We start from the raw sequence: 21,923 nt of genomic DNA, 5'->3' as shown, positions 1-21,923 counted from the left end.
TGCTTTCACCGCACGTCTACCAGTCACTCTGCGCAGTGCGAAGAGGTTGCTGCGGAAGATAAATCGTTAGATAGAGGGGCATCAGCCTCACCGCTGTAGGGGGCACAACTCTCGCATCGGTCAGCTCTGTCTGCTCCGTTTGCTCCTCCATCACGTCTGCAGCCGAAGCGGCAGAGCATTACCGTAATGACAAGATCTCACTCGCTCTGAAACGTGCGGTCCATGTTAGGGGTGAGGGAGCCTGCCTTCTGCCTCCTATCTAGGAGCTGCATACAACCAACGATTAAGGGGAAAAAAAGGGAAAAAAAACCTCCTATGTATCCAGAAATAGCTGCTGGGGCTATACCGGTGGACCGGTGACCAGTCCCAGAGTGGAACTGCGTGGGAAGTCAACAATCCCCAATCCAGTTAGCTCAACAATCAAAAATTAACGAATAAACGCCCCTCTTGTGCATACTAAGTTGTCCAGGATTATCGCACCTTCCGCATTTATTCACTTTCTTCATGTCTTGACCCTTAATTAATGTCCGGACGAACTGCAGTAGTTATTCGTGCGCAGCGCGCACGTTTCGAGTGCGCACCTACCATCACGCATTGCGCGCACTACATACATGGCCAGGCTGAGCACAGTGGTCTCGCCACGAAATGCGCTGGAACGGGTTCCCCCCCAAAGCTTCGACTCATCTCGACTCGCGCCTGGCGAGTCAGTCATCCTCTCCGCTACACCGTTACCGTATTGCTCTCGGCAACACGGTGCAGCAATTCCCATAAAGTTTCATCTGTACATACCGTACTTCATACAGACTCGTGGGTAACTATCGATCACCGCCGGATACCGTCCATCCACACCGGCTAGGCACAGCTGAGGTGGCGGCACTACTTGAGTACTATACAGTAGTAAACCAAGGCGATGTTTGACCACGCGCTGCATGGGCTTGATTGGTTAGTTGGTCTCTTGACGAAGCGAGACCGTAGCCGCGAATGGCTGGACGTAGAGGGGCGGATAGTATGGCCCACAACGAGGAGCGCGGCATGCGATCACAGACAAAAATGAAACAGGAGGAATGGGCAGTGGACTGAGGTGCAATGCGGGAAAGCTGGATAATCTCTAGCGTTGTCTTCTTGCAATGATTGTGAATAGAGTGCATGGCAGCCTGCCAGGTACAAGGTAGGTCGGCAGTCGAGAATCAATGTGCTGACTCCATAGTACTATAGGTAGTTCTACTATCTCCACGTATCGATGTTTGGCTCTTCTGTATATACCTCGTACCTAGTATATCTTGCTCCCCCATCTATTTTCTCCCCATCTATTTTCTCCCCATCCCATTCGTCTCTCCACTGCCTCCTCGCCCACCGACCCCATTCCTGCAGTAGTTGCATCCTCACCGCTCGCGCTCCTGTTCTCGGCTGGAGCCTCTACTCCGATTGGCGTGCGATGTCGGGCCCGAGCCCACCTGTGGAACGGTCTACCGAAGACGGAAACCTGAACGGCGAAATCCCGACCGGCATTACCCAACGGACCAAGGACCGAGCGCACGTCACTGTCGACAATCCCGCGCCGAGGACAGAGCTCCCCCGAGTCCTGACACGCTACGATGTCGCCGCCCTCATGATCAACCGCATGGTGGGCGTGGGCATCTTCACCAACCCCTCGCTCGTGCTGTGGTTCTGCGGAAGCCAGTGGCTGGCTCTGGGCATGTGGTTCATTGGCGGGTTATTTTCATGTTTGTGGTTGGTTCTCACCCGCTCCCCACCTCCGCTCGAGGAGTCTCATCCGACGGGCGGGCGTTCGCATTTGCTGATTGATGCGCGGGCAAGTTTCTCGATTTATGTTGAGTATGGGAACGCGTGGCCTTTCAATGGAGGGGAGCTGCTATATGTAAATTCCCCCACCTTTTACTCTCGGTGGCGGGGAGATTCACCGTATGTACGTACGTATGTATGTATTTATTTACTGACGCCCTCGCTCGAAAGATCGATCGAATATTTAGACGCCTTCCACGGCTGCAATACCTGCCTGGGCTGGCGTACTCGGTGTACCAGCTGACTCTCGGCACGGCGTACCCGAACTCCTTCGGCTTCGCCAAGTACGTCCTGCAGGCGTGCAATCCGCACACGACGGATCCGCACGACCTGAACCCGCACGCAGTGAAGGGGGTTGCGGTGACCGTCGTCACCGCGGTGACTCTCGTCCTCTACCGACATAAATGGATGGGTCTCCGCTTCAACAGACTGTTTGCCATCTACAAGGTCATACTGCTGTTGGCGATCTCCATCATAGGGTATCGCTGGCGGCTCGCGGAGAATGAGTGGACGCTACACACTAAGGGATCAAAGCCTATATCCGCGCTCTTCGTGGTGTTGTTCAGCTACCAGGGATGGGAGATCCCATTTTACGTATGTACGCATCCTTTGGGCAGAGCAGGAGGAGGAGGACGATGAGTGGACGGGAACGCCGACTAAGCGAACCATAGGTGGTGGGGGAGGTCGAATCTTCCGGAAGGGCCCTCAAGTTTGGGGGTTTGATGGCGATACTACTCGTTACGATCCTATACATGATGGTCAACATAGCAGTGGTATGTAGACGGCCCCGCGAATGGCGAGATCTTTGAGCGTAGTTGATGCTGACTACCACTGCTCCCTGCAGATGGTGGCCCTACCGTTCGATAAGGTCGTAGGCGACGAAGGATTAACCGCGGTAGGTATAGCAAGAATGTTCGACGCGCGGCTGCAGTCGATCGTGCTGATGATGCCTTGTAGATGATGAATAGCCCACGGGGCAAGGCTATAGCTGCGGCTTTCTTCTCGCTTTCACCGGTTGGAAACATACTCGCGAGTACATATGCATACTCCCAAGGTTCGTTCCCACGTCATCTTACATCCTTATATCTGCATACCTCAGAACTAAAAGCTGACGGCGTCGATGGTATAGTCGGCAGAGAAATCGGAATGCAGAAGCTGATTCCCATCTGGAAGATCCTCTGTCACGAGTCGACGTTCAGCTCTCCGACCAGATCCGGTGCGTACCTGGTGCACTGGGTCGTATGTACCATAGGGATAATCGTCGTCGCGACGCCGTACACGGAGGGCAGGTCGACCATCGCTCTGCGGTTGTATACATACGGCCGTACTTTAGTCGTTGGTGAGTGACCGCGTTCATCGACATCGATCCAAAGTGCATCCACTGACAGCCATCACCCATAGCCATAATCTGCGGATCGCTATACTGGACCGTCAAGCAACGATCCTTCCCGCTGATGAATCGGTTCGTAGTGGTGTCCGTAACGGCCTCCATCGTGATCGTAAACGTGGGAATCATAGTCCTCACCATGATACCGAGCCAACAATCTGAGGGTACGCCTTCGGGCATGTGGCTGCAGCCGACGATCGCGTTCGGGACAATGGCGCTGGGGATGATATGGGCACTTGCTCTGTGGCCATTGGAAAACCCCTTCCAAAGACCATTAGCCGAAACTATAGGGGACCTAGAAGCGCGCCGAGAGATCCAAACTTCCGCGCCCGATCCGAGCGGCATCGTCATCGTCGACAACGCCGGCACCACACCGAGCACGGCGAGAACGACGGACCACGCAGCACAGGTCTCGGATCCGCTGCCCAACTGGCTGCAGAGAATAGTCGGAGTAGCCTTCCAGATCAAGCCCGAGGATCCGAACGATCCCTTCCCAGAGAAATACCGTGGCCAGACCAGAATGGTGACGTACCAAAAGGTAAGCACATGATCAGCGTAACCATAATTACATCCCTCCCGTTGCATCCTACCGAAAAATCGCTCACCTCCGCCCGTGCAGATCGGCGACGGTGGTATATTGGGCATCCTCGAAAGACTGCAGGTTCGCCCAAAGGTACAAAAAACCCTGTGGGGGTTCGAGGAGCCACCAACGCAAACGGCATTGGAAGTGGAGATGGTGGCAATACCGGTACAAGGAGCGTAATGGAAACCGTACCGGCCGGAGAGCTCTGTTGTAATAGTTAATAGATATAGTAGATACCACAACCGATTCAGATATGAACTCAGTAGTTACAAGATGGATCGGAAGTTCTTCGTGATCGTCTGTCTGTGGTCTACTCTCTCGAGTAGTTATCAGCTACGAAGAATTCACCGTACAATGTACGAATAAGATGTAGTTACCCAAATTAGGGAGCCCGGTAGAGCGAACGGCGAAAATGAATGATGGAGAAGTCGAGGTTCTATTCAACTTCGAAGAACCATGTTGTATGGCTCTCCACCGTTGCCTACAACGTTCAGCGCCACCCGATCCGGCTAGCCACTCCTCCTTATCTTATCTCGTCCGTCGCTTATAATCTCATCCCCTATCTAGGTATCCTACATATCGCTCCTCTCATTGGAAGCTGCGAGACAAATACTCTAATTATTAGATATATCACGTGAGAGACACACGGGCTCAGTACATGTATGCAGACAAGCACATATAGATTACTCGAGTCGGATGAGACATCTGGAATTTTTTGTATGTACTTCAGAGACCAGCGTAAGTCTCAGCATCCGAGGATTTCAAAGTTTCTGTATGTACGTCTTTGGAGGAACCTGAGCTGGTGGTAACTATGATGTAGAGCACATGCCCCCTACTATTAAAATAATCTAGTTGTGTGGCGTGTCCATCTTTTGTGCCTTCAACTCCAACCCGCCCTAGCCGCCTACTCCAGGATCGTTCCACATCTAACTACCTAGGTAGCCCATATTTCCCGAGCAACAAGCCTTGCGGCAGCCATCACTGGCCATCTTGATCGGGCAGGGGAAGCTGGGCTCGCGCACGTTGCGTGGGGAGGACGATGTTGTGAACTTTGAGCGGCTGCCTGGCCTGGCCAAAGAGTAGGTGTGGTAGGTATAGTCAGTTAGCATGTAGATACCACTATAAGGTAGGCACCGAAGGTGATTTCCCAACCAACCAATCAATCAGCCTCAGTGCCGGGGTATCCAGGCCGCAGCCAGTCCTTTCGTACGTAGGTCTGTTTGTACATATGATATTCCCTTTTTTTCTCCGATTATCGGACTACCTATATAAAAATATATTGTATGTAGATACGGGGGATGCCACCCTGCTGCGCTGGAGCGGTGTCGGGGTGCGCACCTTCCAGAGTGCAGAATGCAGAGTAGTGCGTGCGCACGCGAAATGTGAATCCTGGCACCGTAGGGGACCATGGAGATTGCGTCCGTCTGTCCGTTTGTCTGGGCCCCGGCTGTGATCTCGCTCCGCTGATTGGCGGAACTGCCTGCGCATGGTGGTGGGGATGGTGATGCTGCCTTAAAAAAAGTTGTGCTTCACTGATATGGTAGATAGTATATAGCCTGAGGAGAAAGGTGTTTCTTTTACTCTTTCTCCACCTGTGATCTCAAATTACCGGTTAACCACAACCCACCTCCGAACCGAACGTACATACCCCCTATCAACACGGAAAACAATGCCGAGGCAGATTATAACAGCGAAATATCTCAAGCTCAGCGTGTTGGAGAAACGCCTGAACGAGCTATTTGGGGTAAACTGTTACACACGGCCCAGGGTGAGTGACCAGTGATCACGAGTTAAGCGGTTGATGATGGGCTCCGTCTGGGGGTGGATACTACGGGGGATCCTGAAATGTGCCTGGTTCGGCTGACCGTACCGTCTTAGGCCGTAAACGGAATTTTCGAACTCGATATTCCCCAGCTGCTGACCGACGTAAGTAACTGTCGGCGGGGCGCCCGCAACAGCACCCATGATACCGCTAAGTAGAGTGGTTCGCTAACGTATGGGGCTGTGGAATGCAGGAGGAAATCAGGTACATCCAGGACATGAGTTTCCCTACGGTTGCTGTGCTCATGTGAACACAAGCGGTGGGTGGTTGATACTGCGGGGGTGTAGGAAAGAGGCGGAGTGAAGCGCAGTGACAGTGACAGTGGCAGAATGACAAGCGGAACAAAATGAACAAGGCGCCGGTTACCTATGCTATATCTTCTACAGCTTCGCTTTGCCGTGAATTTATTCCTCTCTGGCTTCCCCCATTCCCCACCCCGTGAACTACATAGGTACATATTACCTTACTTGCTCTAGTTCCTCAGCTTGCCTATGTACTAGGAATCATGGTAGCATCATTTCCGGCCAGTTCTCACATCGACAACCCCTACCGCCTCAATTCCGGCGAGTACGACTCCCGTTTCAGCTCGCACGCTGCCCGTCTGTTCTCCAAAACCAACGCTGTGCGGGTTAGACATTGCGACAAAGGATACTGTGAGCGGCACTATTCCCTACTATATACATATGCAGTACTTCTCTTCTTCCATGTGCTCAGCTTACATCTTGCAGCGGAAACTCTGACGTCTGAACTGAAGATCCAGGAATACCTCACGGTTAGTTCTTATCGTGCTCCGTGCAAATTTGTCAGCACGACTAGATGTGGCCCGAGGACTTACGGTTTATGCTCTGGCGGTTTTTAGAAGTTTCCAACATTCACAGGAACTCGTATAATGTATGTTTTTCTTTCTTTTAGACAGTAGCTCTGGTGATCCCCCATAACTGATGATTTGAAAAACAGTCTCATCGTTCAAGGCTACTCGTGGGGCAAGCTCCAGATAACCGAGGACGGGTGTCGGACTCTGTTGAGTGGCCTCGGTGTCTTCAGCGAGTTTATGGACTTGCTCCAGGCTTTCGGCACCAAGACATCGTCTGTGGACGAAACCTTTGCCAGCCGTCCAATCTTCCAAGGGGAAGCGTCGGGCTCATTCCGTAAGCCACCGCCGTACTCCCACGTGATGCCCGTACACCTAGGGGATATATGCTCACCGGTGTCTGTACTCTATTCACAGGTCTGTGCTACCTAAGCAAGCACGTCGAGCTGAACGACAGCGAACACACAAAGCAGGCGGTGGACATCTATTCTGTGCGGCAGATGGGCGTGTACCACGGCTACGACGCGCCGAACCACGGACACACCTTCGTGCTCGTGAACGCGTCCCTCACGTTCCAGCAGCACTGGTTACAGGCCTACGAGAGCACACCGGTAGGCATGCGCTGGATGGACCTGCATGTCGCTGTGACATACGCCATGACCTACCGCTGGCGGGAGTATGTCAACCACCTTGAAGCGAAGTTTGAAACGACGGTGCGCCCCCCCCTCCCCTTCCTACCGGCGGCCTTCCCTCTGACTACCGGCACAGCAAAGCAAGTCCCTCAGCGTCCCCAGCCACCACTTCGCACAGCTGAGCAACCACACGCCGCGCACACTGACTGGTCTGCGGGAGGCGGGAATGAGGGGATCAGACATTGCCCTGACGAGCCTCTCAAAAGACCCTGGGGCGGAGGAGCCCGACGAGCACGTCTCGTTTGCAGACATCCAGGGGCTGCAGGTACTCAAGGACACAGTGCTGTTGCTAGACCATGTGCTGCGTCTGAACGTGGGGGTGTTTGGCGGGCTGCGGGACCGGCTCCCGGGGCTGGCGGTGCCCGGCCCCTCGCTCACCGCCTGCTCGGCAGACCCGAAGGCAGCGCTCGCGGATTACTTCGTCAGGTTTCTGGGGGAAACGGCAGTGCAGGCTCAGCGCGTGGAGCACCTGCTGCGGCGGATTGAGGGGGTGTCTACGTTGGTGCGTACATACATCCCCCCCCCCCCCCCCCCCCCAAGCTGTGGGCCCTGCGAGAATGCTGACCATAGCGGATGGAATAGTTCCGCACGATCCTCGACTTTAGAGCACTCGAGAGTGCGCGCTACGATAGTCAGATCATGCTGGAACTCTCGCAGAAAGCGCACCAGGATGGCGGCGCGCTAAAGACAATCACGCTTTTGACGCTCGTGTACCTGCCGGCAACTTTTGTCGCGGTTAGTAATTTCCTTCTTCCTCGTAATCCGAGTACGATGGAAAGCTCATAGGGAATTATTACAGACGTTGCTTTCGATGGGATACATACGATTGACGAAATCCAAAAATGGGTACCTCGTTCCTGAACTTGACGAGGAGATGTGGATTTTTACGTTCTTAACGGTAATCTTGCTGGTTGTGACGCTAAGTTATCGCAAGTTCTGGGAGCGAAGACAGACACAAAAGTTCGAGGAGGAGAAAAGGAATGGCTACAATGCGTGATGATGATGATGATGATGCTGATGATGTCTTTTCACAGCTCTGAATACCCGTATATATACATCAACTCCCCCGCCCCCCTCAATGTTTCTTATTATTATTATTTTACATCACCGCGCCGCTTTCTTCAGTCCATCGTAACAGTTCTTGAAACTGTTTAAATCTAGCAACAGTCATTAGAGAGTTAGTTAGTTATACATATAGACAGGCCCATCTCGGTGGGTAAATGCTAGGCTCATAACCTGCTTACCCTCGATATTCTTGAACTTCAATTGGATATTCGCGTATATTTCCTCGTTATTCTTGGATTCATGTTTTTGGAACATTTCCTTCTTAAAACTTATCCCAGGAGGACGCTCCGTAACACACGCCGTCATTTTGTAACCCACAATTTTGGCCTGTTCCCGGCGGCTTATCTTGATGCAGAAATTAACCGTATCACTCTGCATTTCAAGAATATTTTCGCCGTTTATCACTGGGGGAATGGGGATTTAGCATATTTCATGAGAAGGAATAACAAGTGGACACTCACGGGGAATAGAAGAGATATGGTATGAAACATTTCCGTCAGTGTTGGTGGTGCTGAAACAGACTAAACGGCTAACGAATTCCGGTGGTGCATTGCTTTGTGCCATAACCTCTTGATTGCGTATCGACTCCCCGACTTCGGTCCATAGTTGCACAAGGCATTGTTCCAACGGATATGGGGAGTAGCGGAAAAGTTTTACTTTCTTTTTGAGCGTAACAGTGGCTCGTAAGCTTTCACGTTTTATGGTCAGCACTGTGTGTTCGCCACCGACGTGGCCCATGCCACATGACTAACCTGACATGGATCTTCTGCTCCGTCAAGACCTGCTGGAGATGATAGACAGCTTGGTCGGTCAGCGGTTCTGCAAAAAGATATGCAAGAGGGCTATGGTGCAGTGGACTGACCCTTTTCAACTGGAAACTCAAAAGATACATGGTTGACTTTTAGTAGGTATTCCCTGTTTTCCCCATCCTGGGGCCGTTTAAAGGCGTATATCGGGAAAATGACAGGGTTCGATCCCAGCACTGTAAAAGATTAGTATTCGAAAAATGCATCAACTACTACTCTTAACGCACAGAAGTCTCGATACATGGCACCTCCACTATCGAGCATTTTTATCTTCGGCTGTCCTCCATGGGCCATTCCAGCCATAACGCACACCTTGTGTCGGTAACTTTCCCTTGGGTTCCCATCCAAATCGGACTCGTCTCGATGCCAGTTGATCTCACCATCGCTTTCATAAAGCTTCGGTCCATCGATAGACGGCCTGGGCTTCTCCACACTACTGGATATGGATGTACTGATCGATTGACCACTTGTCCGTTCAGCGATGGGGTGAGGCAGGCTGGACGAACTCGAGGACTGCGAAGGAGCCCGCGGGCTTGATGCGGGACGCGTGCGGGCAAATGTTGGCGGCAATTGTTGCACGGGAATGTCTCTCAAAGATCGGGTGTCGACCGATATGAGGTCGGGTGTCTGCCGGCGGGGCTCGCCGGCTGAAGCTGGGATAGGCTGAGGGATGGTACGAAGTCTTCGCGAGATGCTACTTGAAGATGTACCGTCGGAGGAACCTGCTGCGATTTCCCCTCCCCGGTTTGAGGGAGGGTGCTCAGGGTGCGAGCTGCTACCCAGAGTGTCACCTGGGGATTGAGAGATCGAAGGACTTTCGTTGTCGTCAATCCTACTAGTGTTGATCTCGGATTCCGCGTCGACCGTTGTGGTAGTCGATTCCTCGCTTGAGGCGGTTTCGGAGGCAGCATCTGAGACATTGAGTATAGTAAAGCTACCCCCACAAGAGCTCACTGGGTTAACTTCACTTGCTCGGCGCCTCCAATATTTAAGGTTATACTTTAACCTTCTTGCCGCTGTAACCACGTCTAGGCGCTTTTTGGGATCCACCTTCAACATGGATTTCACAATACCCACAACGGCATCCGTAAACCCACTATCCAACCGCCGGTCCTTCATTCCCTCCTCCAATCGTGTCATTATTTCTTCAACCGCAGGATGGAGAAAACGCTTGTCATCCTCCACTTGATAGTAATAGTCGGTTCTGTAAGTTCTGCGCCCTCTTGCTTCGAGCAGCTCCCGAATTCCTTGAGTCCCTGTGACCACAAACACAAGAATCTCCAGGAGAACGCAGCCGATCGCCCAGTAGTCATATTCAAGCCCCATGTCTGTATCGCCGGAGTTTTCAGGGGGGCGGTATGTTTGCTCTCCAGGCGTTTGATTAACCCTTCTGGTCCCACCAGAACTTCTCTTTTGCATGATCGAAGACTGGCCAAAATCGGTTATAACCAATCTGCCGTCCTCGAATACCAGGATATTCGTAGCTGTGCGATGCATGTCAGCCAGAGATCTAAAAGGGACTGTCTGCGGCGTGACAGAGTGGTAGTATGTACGCTTAATGTCTGCATGAACACCGCTCCAACTGTTTTTATTTGGTGGGTTGTGAAACCTGCCGAGAGCCATCATCATGCCAAGGACTTCATTCCAGATGGAGTGCTGGCAAATCGGATGTCCAGGAATAGAAAGATGCATCCAAGGCTCCTCCATGAGTTTTGCAAGGTTTCCAATTGCCAGTGGGAATATGAAGCATATATTTTCGCCGTGACGGAATATTTTCAGCACCTTGATGATGTGTTCCTCGTCACCGAGCTCGTTGCGAATCTTCAAAAGATTTTTCGCCTCGGAATTCACCTTATCGACTTCTGGATTGTCCGTCGCAGAATTCGCGCCACAGGTATTTGTAGGCGCGTACACTTCCTTCATCGCGAACTTTGTCTGTACCAGTGTCATGTCAGCACTTTAATGCATAAGTGAAAATATTTAGATACATGAGCGCTCACCGAATCTCCATATTCTGGTCCCTTGTAGGCTGGATAGATCTGGAAAGAATAGACCTTGCCGAAGGCGCCTTCTCCGATGTACGTGATATTGATGAAAGGCAGAACCTTCTCCGAATCCAATTCCTCGAACCAGGGGCCTTTGAAGAACTGCGGAGAGAACCAATGCTTTTTTTTCAGAAAGGAATCGAGAAGATCCTCCATCTCGCTGGTTCTCTGTCGAGTTGCCGACACAATTCCTGTCAGATGGGTTTCTTTCAGATTGTCCGGGGTAAGTTTATCGTTCAGGATATTATCGTATTTGCCCTTGGACACGAAGCCGCCAATGATAGCAGGGTGTTCAATGAAAACTAGCAGAGCATACAGTTTCAGGGCATCTGCCATAATGCATCCGAGGTAGTCGGTCCGCTTCTCCCCGTGGATTTGCGGCGATAGATATTTAGTGTGCTTCTCGCACCAACTGCAATCGCATTCCAGAAGCCATTTGACCGTTTTCCGGCTCAAAACGTCCTTGATCAGATCTTCTGGGAAGAAGATGGGCTCATAGCGTGGCACGGACTTAACATGCCCTGCCTGCGTCAACATAGCCTTTCTCTTGTCGTCAAGTTTTTTCTTTATGAGTGTGGAGCGGCAGTCTTTGGCATCGGGCTGGGGGTCGGGCATGGCATCCGCTTGGGGTTTGGGTATGGCATCCGGTTGAGGTTCGTGCATCGTGGGCACCGTTTATCCAGATCGTGCAAGGCAGTGATGGTGGTGAATTCAAGGCTATCGCGCAACTTTGTATGCGGCAGTACTTGACGGAATTCCAGGAGGGAAGTCTCGGGGTTATAATCTCGCCGTGAGTCCGCACTTAGGCAGCGTGGGTCTCTCGTCCGTACGGCTCCGCGGGGGGGTGCTGTTGATTCGAAGTGCAAGTGCGCGGCTCAGGGAGTTGATCTGGGTGCAAGTGCGCGGCTCAGGGAGTTGATCTGGGTGCAAGTGCGCGGCTTGCAGAGTGATTGTGTGTTGTTGTGAGTGAACCTGTGGTGAGGGAACATGTTGCGATGAGAGGCGATGCTCACCTCGGACCCATGCGGGTAACACACAAACCGCTCAGGATGAATGGCGCGTAACAACTCACATCAACCGACACTCGTCAGCTGTTTGAGTAGATCAATCAACGAAGAGTCTGAATAGCAACTCCGGACGATAAGACTCCGCGAGCTGTTGAAGGGCAGGTACCTAATGAATGCTCGGCACATACGTGCGGATCACCCCCGACCGGGCCAACCTAAGCGGGGCACGCGTCGATGAAACCTCCAATACTATACACCGGGCACACACTGGCCAGATGGTATGTATGAATGGTTGTAGGGGCGTATCCGCTCACGCGCGCTCTGCAATCAGCCTCAGGTTCATGGTGTTTCCTAGCGAGATGACAGTTGCCCAACTTTTATGAACCATACCTAGGCACGTCAAGGTGACATATTGCCACACTCCAGATGTCGCGGTTGGTCGGTTGGTTTCAAGGCTATTCTCGCACCGAGCCTATCTACCGGTAGACTACGGCGCACCCTTGCTAGTCATCAGGACGAGACACATGGTTCGCCACAGGGAGGAACCGGATTAAAGACCCACCTATGTAGTAGAGTAGTCCACCCAGTTGTAGGGCTGTACCGTATGGCTGGTGCCTAGCTGTGAGTGCCTGCATATCCCTGCCATCTTTTGGACGGCCGTTCATAAATGATATATCTACATTGTTCAACATGGAAATGATTCGGTACAGCTAAGAAAAACCACATCCGAGGCGCTGTTTCTCATTACTTGGTGTGTACGATAGGTAACTACTGCCTCGGTACGTGAGTGCGCACACCTCCCATAGGGAGCGAAACAGATAAGATGATTAGCCAAACTGAATCACTGATAGCTGACGGAGCATGACTCAAACTACTATCTAGATGGTTTCATGGGTATTCGCATAGCCACCCTGCTAGTGCCACTCAACCTGTCCGAATGCTCAGCCATGAAATCGAGCAAAGGTACAGAATCCCGCCGTGGTGCTCAAATGTGATCCAGTATCTACCCTTCACGTTACTCGTACACGATGCCCTCACCAGCCACACTAGGTAATTTGCAATACCTATCTCGGCTGCATTCTTTTTCTACCCCACTTATTACCGGATAATTTTTAGCACCACACCCGCCTACCATCCACCCATATCCTCCCATATCAATCCATATCCGCCCATATAATACTATATCAATCCATAAATCCAATATCAATCCATTTCCGCCCATATCCACCCATATCTTCCTATATCCACCCAGGTATTTGTTCTAAACATGATACCGTAGTAACTCACATCAGAGGTAACGTCTTGGTTCCGCTTCTTTGACACTTGAATACAGATTATTACCTGAACAGGACGCAGAGAAAATGAATTCTCGCCTCTACAGCCGGCCGCGTAAAGGCGTATCACGTGAAACTACCAAGTGATATCTAGCTAGTGCACCCTCTGTTCACGCCAAAAACAAAAACAAAAACCATCACCACCCCCGCCGGGTGGCTTGGAAACCCCAAAAGCTGAATACAAAGGTCTGTCATCCAGGTTGAGCCCAAAACCTCCCCTCAACTCACCTCGCCAAACGCATGGCCTAGACCACTGGACCACGCGGGGTTTTTTCCGTGCTGGAAATATGAATTCGAAAATTATAAAGTGATGGATGCCTCCGCGACGGACAAACTCCGCCATAACCTTGCCTTATATTTGCATGTCCGCCCCTCACTATTCCACGTCTCTACATAAGCATGTTCTCCATCTACATATGTATATAGCGGATAATGGGATTTCCCAGCAGCGGAAATTCCGCTCGACGCGGCGAAGATTCGGTTCCTACTGTCCTACATATTGCGAAATAGCCTTCGGGCCGCGAGAAAATAGAACCCTCGTCACGCTAAGATCATCAAATGCCTACCTTGTATGTACCTGTAGGGTATCCGGACTGGACGGACCGGTCCTCTAGAGAACCTGCGCGGGACGGCTCCGTCCCACAGCCCCCCATTGTGCTGGCGTTCGGAGTGACCTTACCTACTACATAGTACTCCCCCCGCCCGCTGACCGAGCACGAAAAGAGTAAGCAGCTCCCAAGGAAAGGACACGGGAAAAGAGCAAACACAGACAGAATAGCCGCGATTAAGATTACTAAAGTGACTCGCGCCTGTCCATAAAATCTCACTCGAGTGGCACTATGACTCACGATGAGAATTCGTGCTCGAGTTCAAAGAAGAATATATTAAGTAGATACGGAGGCCACCCAATGATTACCCAAAAGGACTCGAGGCATCTAGAAGCCCGACTCATCGTGGCTGCACATACCCCATCTCTCCTCGCTGCGCAAGGCGACGGGACACGACACGGCGGTGGAACACAGCCACACTAAACTTGGCTACATCTCACCACCAATCATGCTGTTGCAGAATTGTAGAGTAAATGGTCCTGTGTATGTACATTCTCCTTTTGGAGAGCGCAAACACCTCAGCTCCGCCCGTGACGTGGGCGATCCGCTCTGCCAGCCTCGTGGCCATGCGGGGAGTACAAGCCCCAAAGTAAATCCGGTTTCCCCGCCTGACGTCCGGAGATTGCTCCGTTCGTTCGACTGCGGCTACTGGAGCAAGCATATAAGGGAGAGCGTGTTGGCTTGTTGGCACCGATGTTGCAGCTCTTTGTTCGCGACATTCACAATCACACGGAAGGTTACGAGCATCAGGCTGCCCAAACACATATCTATCACACTTTACACTTTCCACCTGGTCACATAGACTTCGATACTTACATCTTACATCTTACTCCATACAACTCAACCCAAAACAAGCATCGAGCTTGAACCACCCCACGAACCCGCTAGCTAGCCCCAACCGCCGGACCGAACCACCATGTCGTCTCCCTACACCACCGCCTCGGCCGCCAGCTCCACCAGCTCCATCGACACCATCGACACCATCGCGCAGACGAAGGCCGAGCACACGCAGGCCGCGGAATCAAAGTCCTGGATCTGGTGGCTCCGCCAGATGTTCTTGAACTCAGGCAAGGCCGAGGTGCTCTATCTCACTGTCGCCGAGGCAGAGGCGAGGGAAGCATGCCTCGTGCGGGAAAGGGAAGAGGCGAGGTCGTTTTCTATGCAAGGTTTCAGGGGGTAGTGGGGATGTTGCGTGGGAGGCAGAGTGCGGAGCTTACTTGGATTTCTTGGTTTCTGCCTTTGGGGGGGCTTTTTGCGGTTGTTTTTGCGTCGCTGTGGTTTTCTGCTGGATAATTCGATCGGAAGCGGGGAAGGGGAATCTTGGAGTAAACTGCATGTGTGTACGATCTCTAAGGGGGGCGGCGCTTTGTATAATTAAGGCTTCTTAGTGATGCGATTTCCCGGTGGAGTGGTATTTCTCGTTTTTTCCGTTTGTTTTTACTCATCAATCGCACGTGACCTATTGAGATCATGGCAATACACACCGTTTCCGTGTCCACTGTCCAACCTGACCGAGATCAAGCGGCCCAATGTGGCTTCTCTTGCCCCCCCGCCCTCGTCTGTCTAATCGATACAAGTAGAGCGCATTGGGTCTTTCTCATTTATATATTTTTGTTTAATCATTGATTGCATGCAACCTAATAGCTTGGGTCTTTCTCATGAGCAACCACAAAAATCTTGCTTGCAAACAATGTATCGAGTGATCCGCATGATTGTCCGCGAAGCAAACGGTTGGTGATTAAACCCAAAGAGGAAAAACTGAAGAGAGAACGCTGATGATCTACCTGGTCAAGCGAGGAGTACTCTACTTACTTAGAGTGTGAGCTTTTCCCTGCGCCGAAAAGCTTCATTTTAGCCAGATCCTGACACTCGCGGATGGGCTTCCAAGTTCCCACTGGATACCAAGCATGTACCTGATGATACCACGCTACATACATATGATCAGGATTCAGGCCACCAACCCACGCGCAAGGCGATAATCGTCTCATGCAACCACTGCGCCCCAATCGACGCTGCAAGTAGCTACACATGTAGGGTACATACGATTCCCGAAATCTCTGAAGTGAGGTATAAAAGTTATCAACCGATATCTACCCTCCAGGCGGTCACCCATGACGTGTGACGAAAAGGCGGAGAGCCTCCCGCAAACGACAGGTTTTTGCGCCGTGCGAACGGATGCGCTCACGCTACAATTAAGGTTGGCCGTATGGTTCCACCAGCTATCTACCGGGAGTGGGTAGCATGCTATATATGCACGCCCACGACAAAACGTTGCGGAGGCACAGCCGACTGTCTGTCTGTCTGTCTCGATATTAGCCCCAGGCCGAACATGTTGTGCGGCACATGAAAGCCACCCGTAGTGGCAGCATCCTCAAGCGAGCGAGCGAGCGGATGTTCCACCGGTGCCCCTGCGCAGGTTGGATTATATAAACCTCGCCCTCGACGACCAAGCTTTGATCCCTCTCCCCAACTTCACCACAGAGAAAAAAAAACAAGTAATGGGCAAGGCCGAAGAAGCAAAACACGAACAGACCAACACGGGGGCCACTGCCAACAAGGCGGACCTCCCGCCATACCAACCGCACCACCCCTCCTTCTCCTTCTCCGACCCCTCCCCCGCGGCGGCCGCGGACGCACCACCACCACCGGGCTACCGCAACCCGGCGTTCAACCTCAACTACGCGCCCACGACATCGGCGGGGGCCACGGTGCCACCAACGGTGCTGCCGACGTCGCAGATCCCCGCGTACCTACTGAAGGGCAACGGCATCATCACGGCGGAGGAGGTCGCGGAGCTGGAGCGGAACAAGGAGGAGCAGGCGCGGGAGAAGGCCCTAGCGGAGACGAAACGGGCGAAGGAGACGACGTCAGGGAAGTGGAAGCGTAGGATGAAGGAGGCGTTTACGAGCAAGCAGGAGATTGAGGTCGTCTATCTCACGCCTGAGCAGGCGGCGCTCAGGAATATGAGGCTGAGTAGGGAGAGGGGCGAGATTCGCGCTATCGGAGGGTTTACTTGAGCGCGCTGTGTGTACTGGGGAAGAATGGTTCTTGGTCGTGTTTGTGCCGTGAATTATGGGTGTCGGGGAGGTTGGAGAGAGGTTTTTTTTCTTTTCGGGGCAGATTTTGTAATGATTGAATGGTATATACGATGTTTTGTTTCCGCATTGTTAGCTGCAAGTTCCTATTTTGTAGACATGGCTGTTTGGTAATCGTTGTTCAACTCCATTCACGCTAGGTTCAGCCGACCTAACTCGGCCATATTGTCTGTCCAGGGGAGCCGACGCCTTCGACGACTCGGCCAACCGGGATTACCACATGAGGTAGTTGCAGCCGCCCGGTCACGGTGACGGATACTTCAGATTCTTCATCATCTGTGACTTGTCTATTCACCATCAGTAGTGTTGAAATACACGACGGAGAAAAATTTGAGAAGAAAGCAAGCAGGGTTGAAGCGGGGTTGATGAAGCCGAGGTGTACTCTTGAGTCTTATTATTGTCGCAATGAAAGCTGCCCTCGCCGCCGCCGCTGTCACTCGGTTCGGTTTCTTGACATTTCTATAACTCGGAACTGCGAACTCCGCCTTAAGTTCCCGGGAATTGATTCTACGTCAAAGAGTCGAACCAACCCAGCCTCGAGCTGAGAGTCCAGGCGTGGAGTAGCACTCGGCTCACTGCTCTCCCTCCATGTTGAGAATATGAGTGTGTGTTCGATTGTTTGACTTATTCGCAAAACCACAGTGGACAGCCAGCTAGACATACCAGGCAGAAGCATCAGAAGAACATGCAAGTATGAGAATAAACAGGATTCCCAAGACGCGCGCGTATTACCAACATGACTAATCTGCCCGCATATTCTGCACTGGTAGAGTGATAACCAATGAAGTTCCGTCGTTCCATCGTTCCGCCCGAGAATCGCAACACTCCACGTCGTGCGGGTGGTTCAGCACAGCGGTTAGAGACAGTGGGGTGGAACCGGACGTTTACACAGCCATGATCTGCAAAGCTCGAATGCTACGATGATGAAACAAAACAAAACAGAAATTCTGCTATGATTGGGGTCAACCAGTATCCTTACGGATAAACTACCTGCTGAAAAACACTACCGTATCGTAGAGGAGTGAAACTAGATTCTGTTGATCACAATTCACGCTGAGTTGAGAGAAGAAAGCCATGGTAGGTACATTATTATGGGAACCAAAACTACATACAACGCTCAAATACAAATACAAATACAAGTACGCTCAAAGACATCAAGAAGAAGAAGCGGAAAATAAATGCCCAAATAACAACCCAGAGAGAAAACTCCGTCTGCCTACTCGACATAAACCTGCCAGAAGCACATAGTCCCATCCCTACTAGCACTAACCAGCCTCCAGCCCCTACGCAGCCTCTGCTCGCCCGCATCCTTAAACAGCGGATCATAATCGATCACGGCGACGGCATCGCCGGCATAAACCTCGCTATCGCCATGCTCCTCAATATCCGCCAGGTCATACCAATAGTACTGTTTCTCACGTCCCTCATGATCCATCTTGACCCCATCACTCGTCGTCCAATCGACAATATCGCTCCCGTCGCGTCTCGGCAGGAAAACCTCCTCAAACTTCTGTTTATGAATAAGCACGCGACTACCACCCCTGGTGCTCGCCGCGAGAACACCCTGCTGTTCCGGATCCAGCTCAACATCTGGGCGGTTGGCCGCACAGAACGCGCCCGGCCCGAGCGTGCCGATCTCAGCATTGACCGGCAGCGGCGGCAGCGGCGCGAAGCGCCAGACACACCCCTCGAGATCCAGCACCTGCCGGCAGTACGGCGGGCGCACGTGCGATGACATGTCGAGCACGCGTAGGTTCCCGTCGTAGCTACCGGTGAGCAGCAGCCGGCGCTTCTGGTTTATGTCGGAGGCAAAGGGCGCGGGCCACGGGAGCAGCGCCGTGAGGCCCTTCGGGTGCTCATCTGACGACGTCCATTTCTGTTTTGGTGTCGAGGGCTTGGTGATGGACCAGCTGCTCAGAACGCCCGATTCGTCGCCCGTGTACAGGCGCTTGCCGTCCGTGCTGAAGGCCGCGTGGAGCACGGCGGAGGTGTGGGCGGTTATTTTCGCGAGAGGGGTGATTGCGTTGTCGGAGCGCGGGGAGGAGGGGATGTTGAGGAGGAATACTGCGCCGCTCCCGCTGGTGGCCGCGGCGAGTGTGCGTGAGCTGGGTGAGAAGGTGATACTGTGGATCGGGTTGCCGCGGGAGATTGTGTGGGTGCTCAGCTGCTTGATGGTGTATTTTCCGCGCGGCGTGCGGTAGGCGATTATTTGCCCGGTGCTGAGGGTTGCGAGCAGCAGCTCCGAGTCGTGCGGGGAGAAGGCCAGGTCAAGGACTGCACCGGGAGTTTTGACGGTGGCCATAACGTGGCTGTCATATGTATTAGCCAGTGCTTTTTGTGGGCGGGGAAAAGGCGGAGGAGCCTACAGTCTCGGTCTGATCTTCTGGCGGACCTCGTAGATGCCTCTAGCGATCATCTTGTCATCGCCGCGGACCTCCCTAGAGACATCCTCGACTCTAAACACGGTGATGGTAGCCTCCTCCTGCACTGGCCGTGCCTCCTCAGGATCCAAGTTGCTACTCCCGGCCACCAGCAGTGTAGGATCATGCCTGCAGAACTTAACGACCGAGATCGGCTGCGGGTGCTTATACGTGAGGAAGCTTTGCGGGGGAATGAACTTCGATGCGGACAGCGTCGGCAGCGGCATGTGGTCCTGTATAGGGCTGAAGTTTGGCAGCTCCATGTTTGGCGGCGTCATGTGCAGCGGCGACAGCGACGGCGGCGTCATCGTCCACGGCTGCATCGACGGAGGCTCCATTACCAGCTTGGGCGCTGGGTGCTGGAAGGGCTCGATCATTTTGCCCTGGCTCTGGCCCGCGCGCGGGATGTCGATGGCTCGCGATGGCATTGTGGCGAGTGATGGGTTGAGATTCGTGGGAGGACGCTGGTGGGGTTTTTGGTTTCCAGCAGCAGCAATAGCAGCAGCAACAGCTCGGGGGAGCAGCGCATATATCCCCCACCAACCCCCTTCCTCCCTCCCCTCCAGCTCCCTCGTTCCTTGTTCTGTACCAATGACGAATATTCTCTTGACTTCACTTCCCACTTTTCACCTCCCAACTCGGCCGTGTCGTAATTCGGGCCGGGGCCAGGATATGCGATCGTCATGCGTGACATCACCCGTGTAACGGGGTAATATATATCCCCGTGTGTCTATATACGCAGGGGAGGCAATCAAGGAGGAAGAGGGAATAGAGGTTCTGGAAGTTGGAAGGGTCGGAAGGAGGTTGCCTACTTTTACTTGCCCTGTAATGTCGAGAGAAAAAAGGGAACGGAGGGTGGCATGACTAGGTAGTCAGGGACCATCACTCGGTTTTTGCAGTGGACGGTGGTGGAAAGAGTATACGGTAAAGAAGTTTACTTCACGAGAAGTTCTCAGTTTCTTCCCCTTCAACTAATGGTGTTATTCTCGGAAGTGCAGCATGCCTTACCAAGTTGCAACCCAATGAGTCCCATAGTGTAGACTTCAGGCAGATAGGTAACCTGCACAATGCACATACCTTTCGTGTCGGTCTCCATATTATCACACACGATCGAACATTCCTGAGAACTGCAACTCCAACTACCGTTCAAGAAAACCGCTCTTTATTTTTTTGCAGACGCAGACGCAGCTCCAAAGCAACCCCCCGTTGAAGACTCGAAGACTCTCGTATGCATACAAGAAAAGACTATCATAGGTATCGCAGCAAGAACAAGAACAATAAGATATCCCCTAGAACCGTGGGTATGAAAAAAGCCGAGAGAGAAAACCAGAAAAACCGTATATCAATACACCACACCAGCCCAGCCACCTCCATCTCCACCTTTCCCATTACCATACCATCCGCATCGTGTCGAAATAAAGGCGTAGAAGTGTGTAGTGTAGCGCCCGCTATGTTCTAACGCCGCACACAGTGTTCAGTTTCAATTACTGCCTGGCCATAGGTGTCAACACCCATAAGTGTCCGTTTCCCGCCCGCCAGCAGAACCTCGTCGTCGGGGGAGGGGGAGGGGAGGAGTACGCGCATAAAAACCCAAAATACAAAGAAGGGGGCAACTTACAACAGCGCCAACGTCAAATCGCCATGAATTCTCGCCTTTAGCGTGACCTCAATCTCGAGATTCAAATCCAGCCTGAGCCTCAGTGTATCCTTCCCGCCCTCCTTCCCTCCACCCCCACCGCCCCCTCCCCCCACGGCGCCCGTCACCCCGCCAACAAGCCCGCCCGCCGTATCCCCCACAGACCCCAGAGTGTTGCCCACTGTGTCGACGGCGTTGCCGACTACGTCGCCTACGGCGTCTGTGGGAAGCCCGCCGCCCAAGGGCCCGCCCCCGTTTTGGCGGGATTTGCGGGATTTCCGTTGCCGACGGGGTGGTGGCGCGGGTGCTTCGCTTTCGGAACCGCTGCCGGTGGAGGCGCGGGCGGCGGAGGGTTCGAGGTCGGACATATTTCTGGTCTGTGTTGTGAGGGTTGTGCTTGGTGCTTGGTGCTGTGTATGTGCTGTGTGCTTGGTACTGTGCTGTGCTGTGTGTGAAAAGGTGGAGGCTGTGGATGGAGTGCTGTTATTAAAAAATTAGCTTCGCGAGAAGGATGCCGTGAGATCTTATACCCACCCTTATACCGACCACTGTCTGCATTCTCATTCACCAGTTCCAGTTCGCCTCAGCATCGGCTCCGTCATATGGCTGTCCTTGGAACCTCCCCTCCCCCCCCAGCTTCGCCCCCAACTTGCCCCCAGCTTCGCATCCGTCCATCATCTCCATCACGTCTCTCCTTGGACAGACAGAGAAAGAGAGAGGAGATGACGCCGCCAACGACGTCATCTGCGAATCCTCCCTACCTCACCTACTCTACCGGTATGTACTCTACCGGTATGTACTCTACAGTA

At 52.7% G+C, this 21,923-nt stretch overlaps 6 protein-coding genes across 6 annotated transcripts; 3 read left to right on the top strand and 3 right to left on the bottom strand.

Moving 5' to 3' along the window:
- The first annotated feature begins 1,048 nt into the window (after nucleotides 1-1,048).
- On the top strand, nucleotides 1,049-4,146 carry BZA05DRAFT_174179 (amino acid permease-domain-containing protein). The gene is made up of 9 exons (XM_051479230.1): nucleotides 1,049-1,731; nucleotides 1,819-1,879; nucleotides 1,975-2,397; nucleotides 2,475-2,576; nucleotides 2,648-2,698; nucleotides 2,761-2,857; nucleotides 2,933-3,142; nucleotides 3,205-3,728; nucleotides 3,810-4,146. The coding sequence occupies exons 1-9, from the start codon at nucleotides 1,241-1,243 to the stop codon at nucleotides 3,951-3,953; spliced, it is 2,103 nt and encodes a 700-aa protein (XP_051335977.1). The 5' UTR covers nucleotides 1,049-1,240; the 3' UTR covers nucleotides 3,954-4,146.
- Nucleotides 4,147-5,442: 1,296 nt separating this feature from the next.
- On the top strand, nucleotides 5,443-5,845 carry BZA05DRAFT_448412 (uncharacterized protein; the record flags this gene model as incomplete). The annotated part of the gene is made up of 3 exons (XM_051487247.1): nucleotides 5,443-5,541; nucleotides 5,652-5,699; nucleotides 5,789-5,845. 3 exons carry the CDS (start codon nucleotides 5,443-5,445, stop codon nucleotides 5,843-5,845), a joined length of 204 nt encoding a protein of 67 aa, XP_051335976.1.
- Nucleotides 5,829-8,188, top strand: BZA05DRAFT_174092 (uncharacterized protein). Its single transcript, XM_051479228.1, has 8 exons — nucleotides 5,829-6,248; nucleotides 6,324-6,367; nucleotides 6,455-6,486; nucleotides 6,553-6,743; nucleotides 6,824-7,119; nucleotides 7,175-7,600; nucleotides 7,681-7,833; nucleotides 7,898-8,188. The coding sequence occupies exons 1-8, from the start codon at nucleotides 6,101-6,103 to the stop codon at nucleotides 8,093-8,095; spliced, it is 1,488 nt and encodes a 495-aa protein (XP_051335975.1). The 5' UTR covers nucleotides 5,829-6,100; the 3' UTR covers nucleotides 8,096-8,188.
- A 563-nt stretch (nucleotides 8,189-8,751) lies between these two features.
- On the bottom strand, nucleotides 8,752-11,850 carry BZA05DRAFT_174169 (kinase-like domain-containing protein). Its single transcript, XM_051479229.1, has 5 exons — nucleotides 10,970-11,850; nucleotides 10,523-10,904; nucleotides 9,197-10,453; nucleotides 9,026-9,145; nucleotides 8,752-8,964 (listed from the first exon to the last, which is right to left on the bottom strand). Exons 1-5 carry the CDS (start codon nucleotides 11,675-11,677, stop codon nucleotides 8,855-8,857), a joined length of 2,577 nt encoding a protein of 858 aa, XP_051335974.1. The 5' UTR covers nucleotides 11,678-11,850; the 3' UTR covers nucleotides 8,752-8,854.
- Nucleotides 11,851-18,274: 6,424 nt separating this feature from the next.
- BZA05DRAFT_343047 (WD40-repeat-containing domain protein) lies at nucleotides 18,275-19,855 on the bottom strand (the record flags this gene model as incomplete). The annotated part of the gene is made up of 2 exons (XM_051481063.1): nucleotides 18,275-19,367; nucleotides 19,425-19,855. 2 exons carry the CDS (start codon nucleotides 19,853-19,855, stop codon nucleotides 18,275-18,277), a joined length of 1,524 nt encoding a protein of 507 aa, XP_051335973.1.
- A 1,237-nt stretch (nucleotides 19,856-21,092) lies between these two features.
- BZA05DRAFT_460880 (uncharacterized protein) lies at nucleotides 21,093-21,645 on the bottom strand (the record flags this gene model as incomplete). Its single annotated transcript, XM_051487669.1, has 1 exon — nucleotides 21,093-21,645. Exon 1 carries the CDS (start codon nucleotides 21,480-21,482, stop codon nucleotides 21,093-21,095), a length of 390 nt encoding a protein of 129 aa, XP_051335972.1. The 5' UTR covers nucleotides 21,483-21,645.
- Between the last annotated feature and the right edge of the window lie 278 nt (nucleotides 21,646-21,923).

The sequence above is a fragment of the Tricharina praecox genome (assembly GCF_024521635.1).
Source record: "Tricharina praecox strain CBS 144465 chromosome Unknown BZA05scaffold_30, whole genome shotgun sequence".
NCBI classification, from domain to species: domain Eukaryota; kingdom Fungi; phylum Ascomycota; class Pezizomycetes; order Pezizales; family Pyronemataceae; genus Tricharina; species Tricharina praecox.
This window is presented reverse-complemented; position numbering and strand designations above follow the sequence as displayed.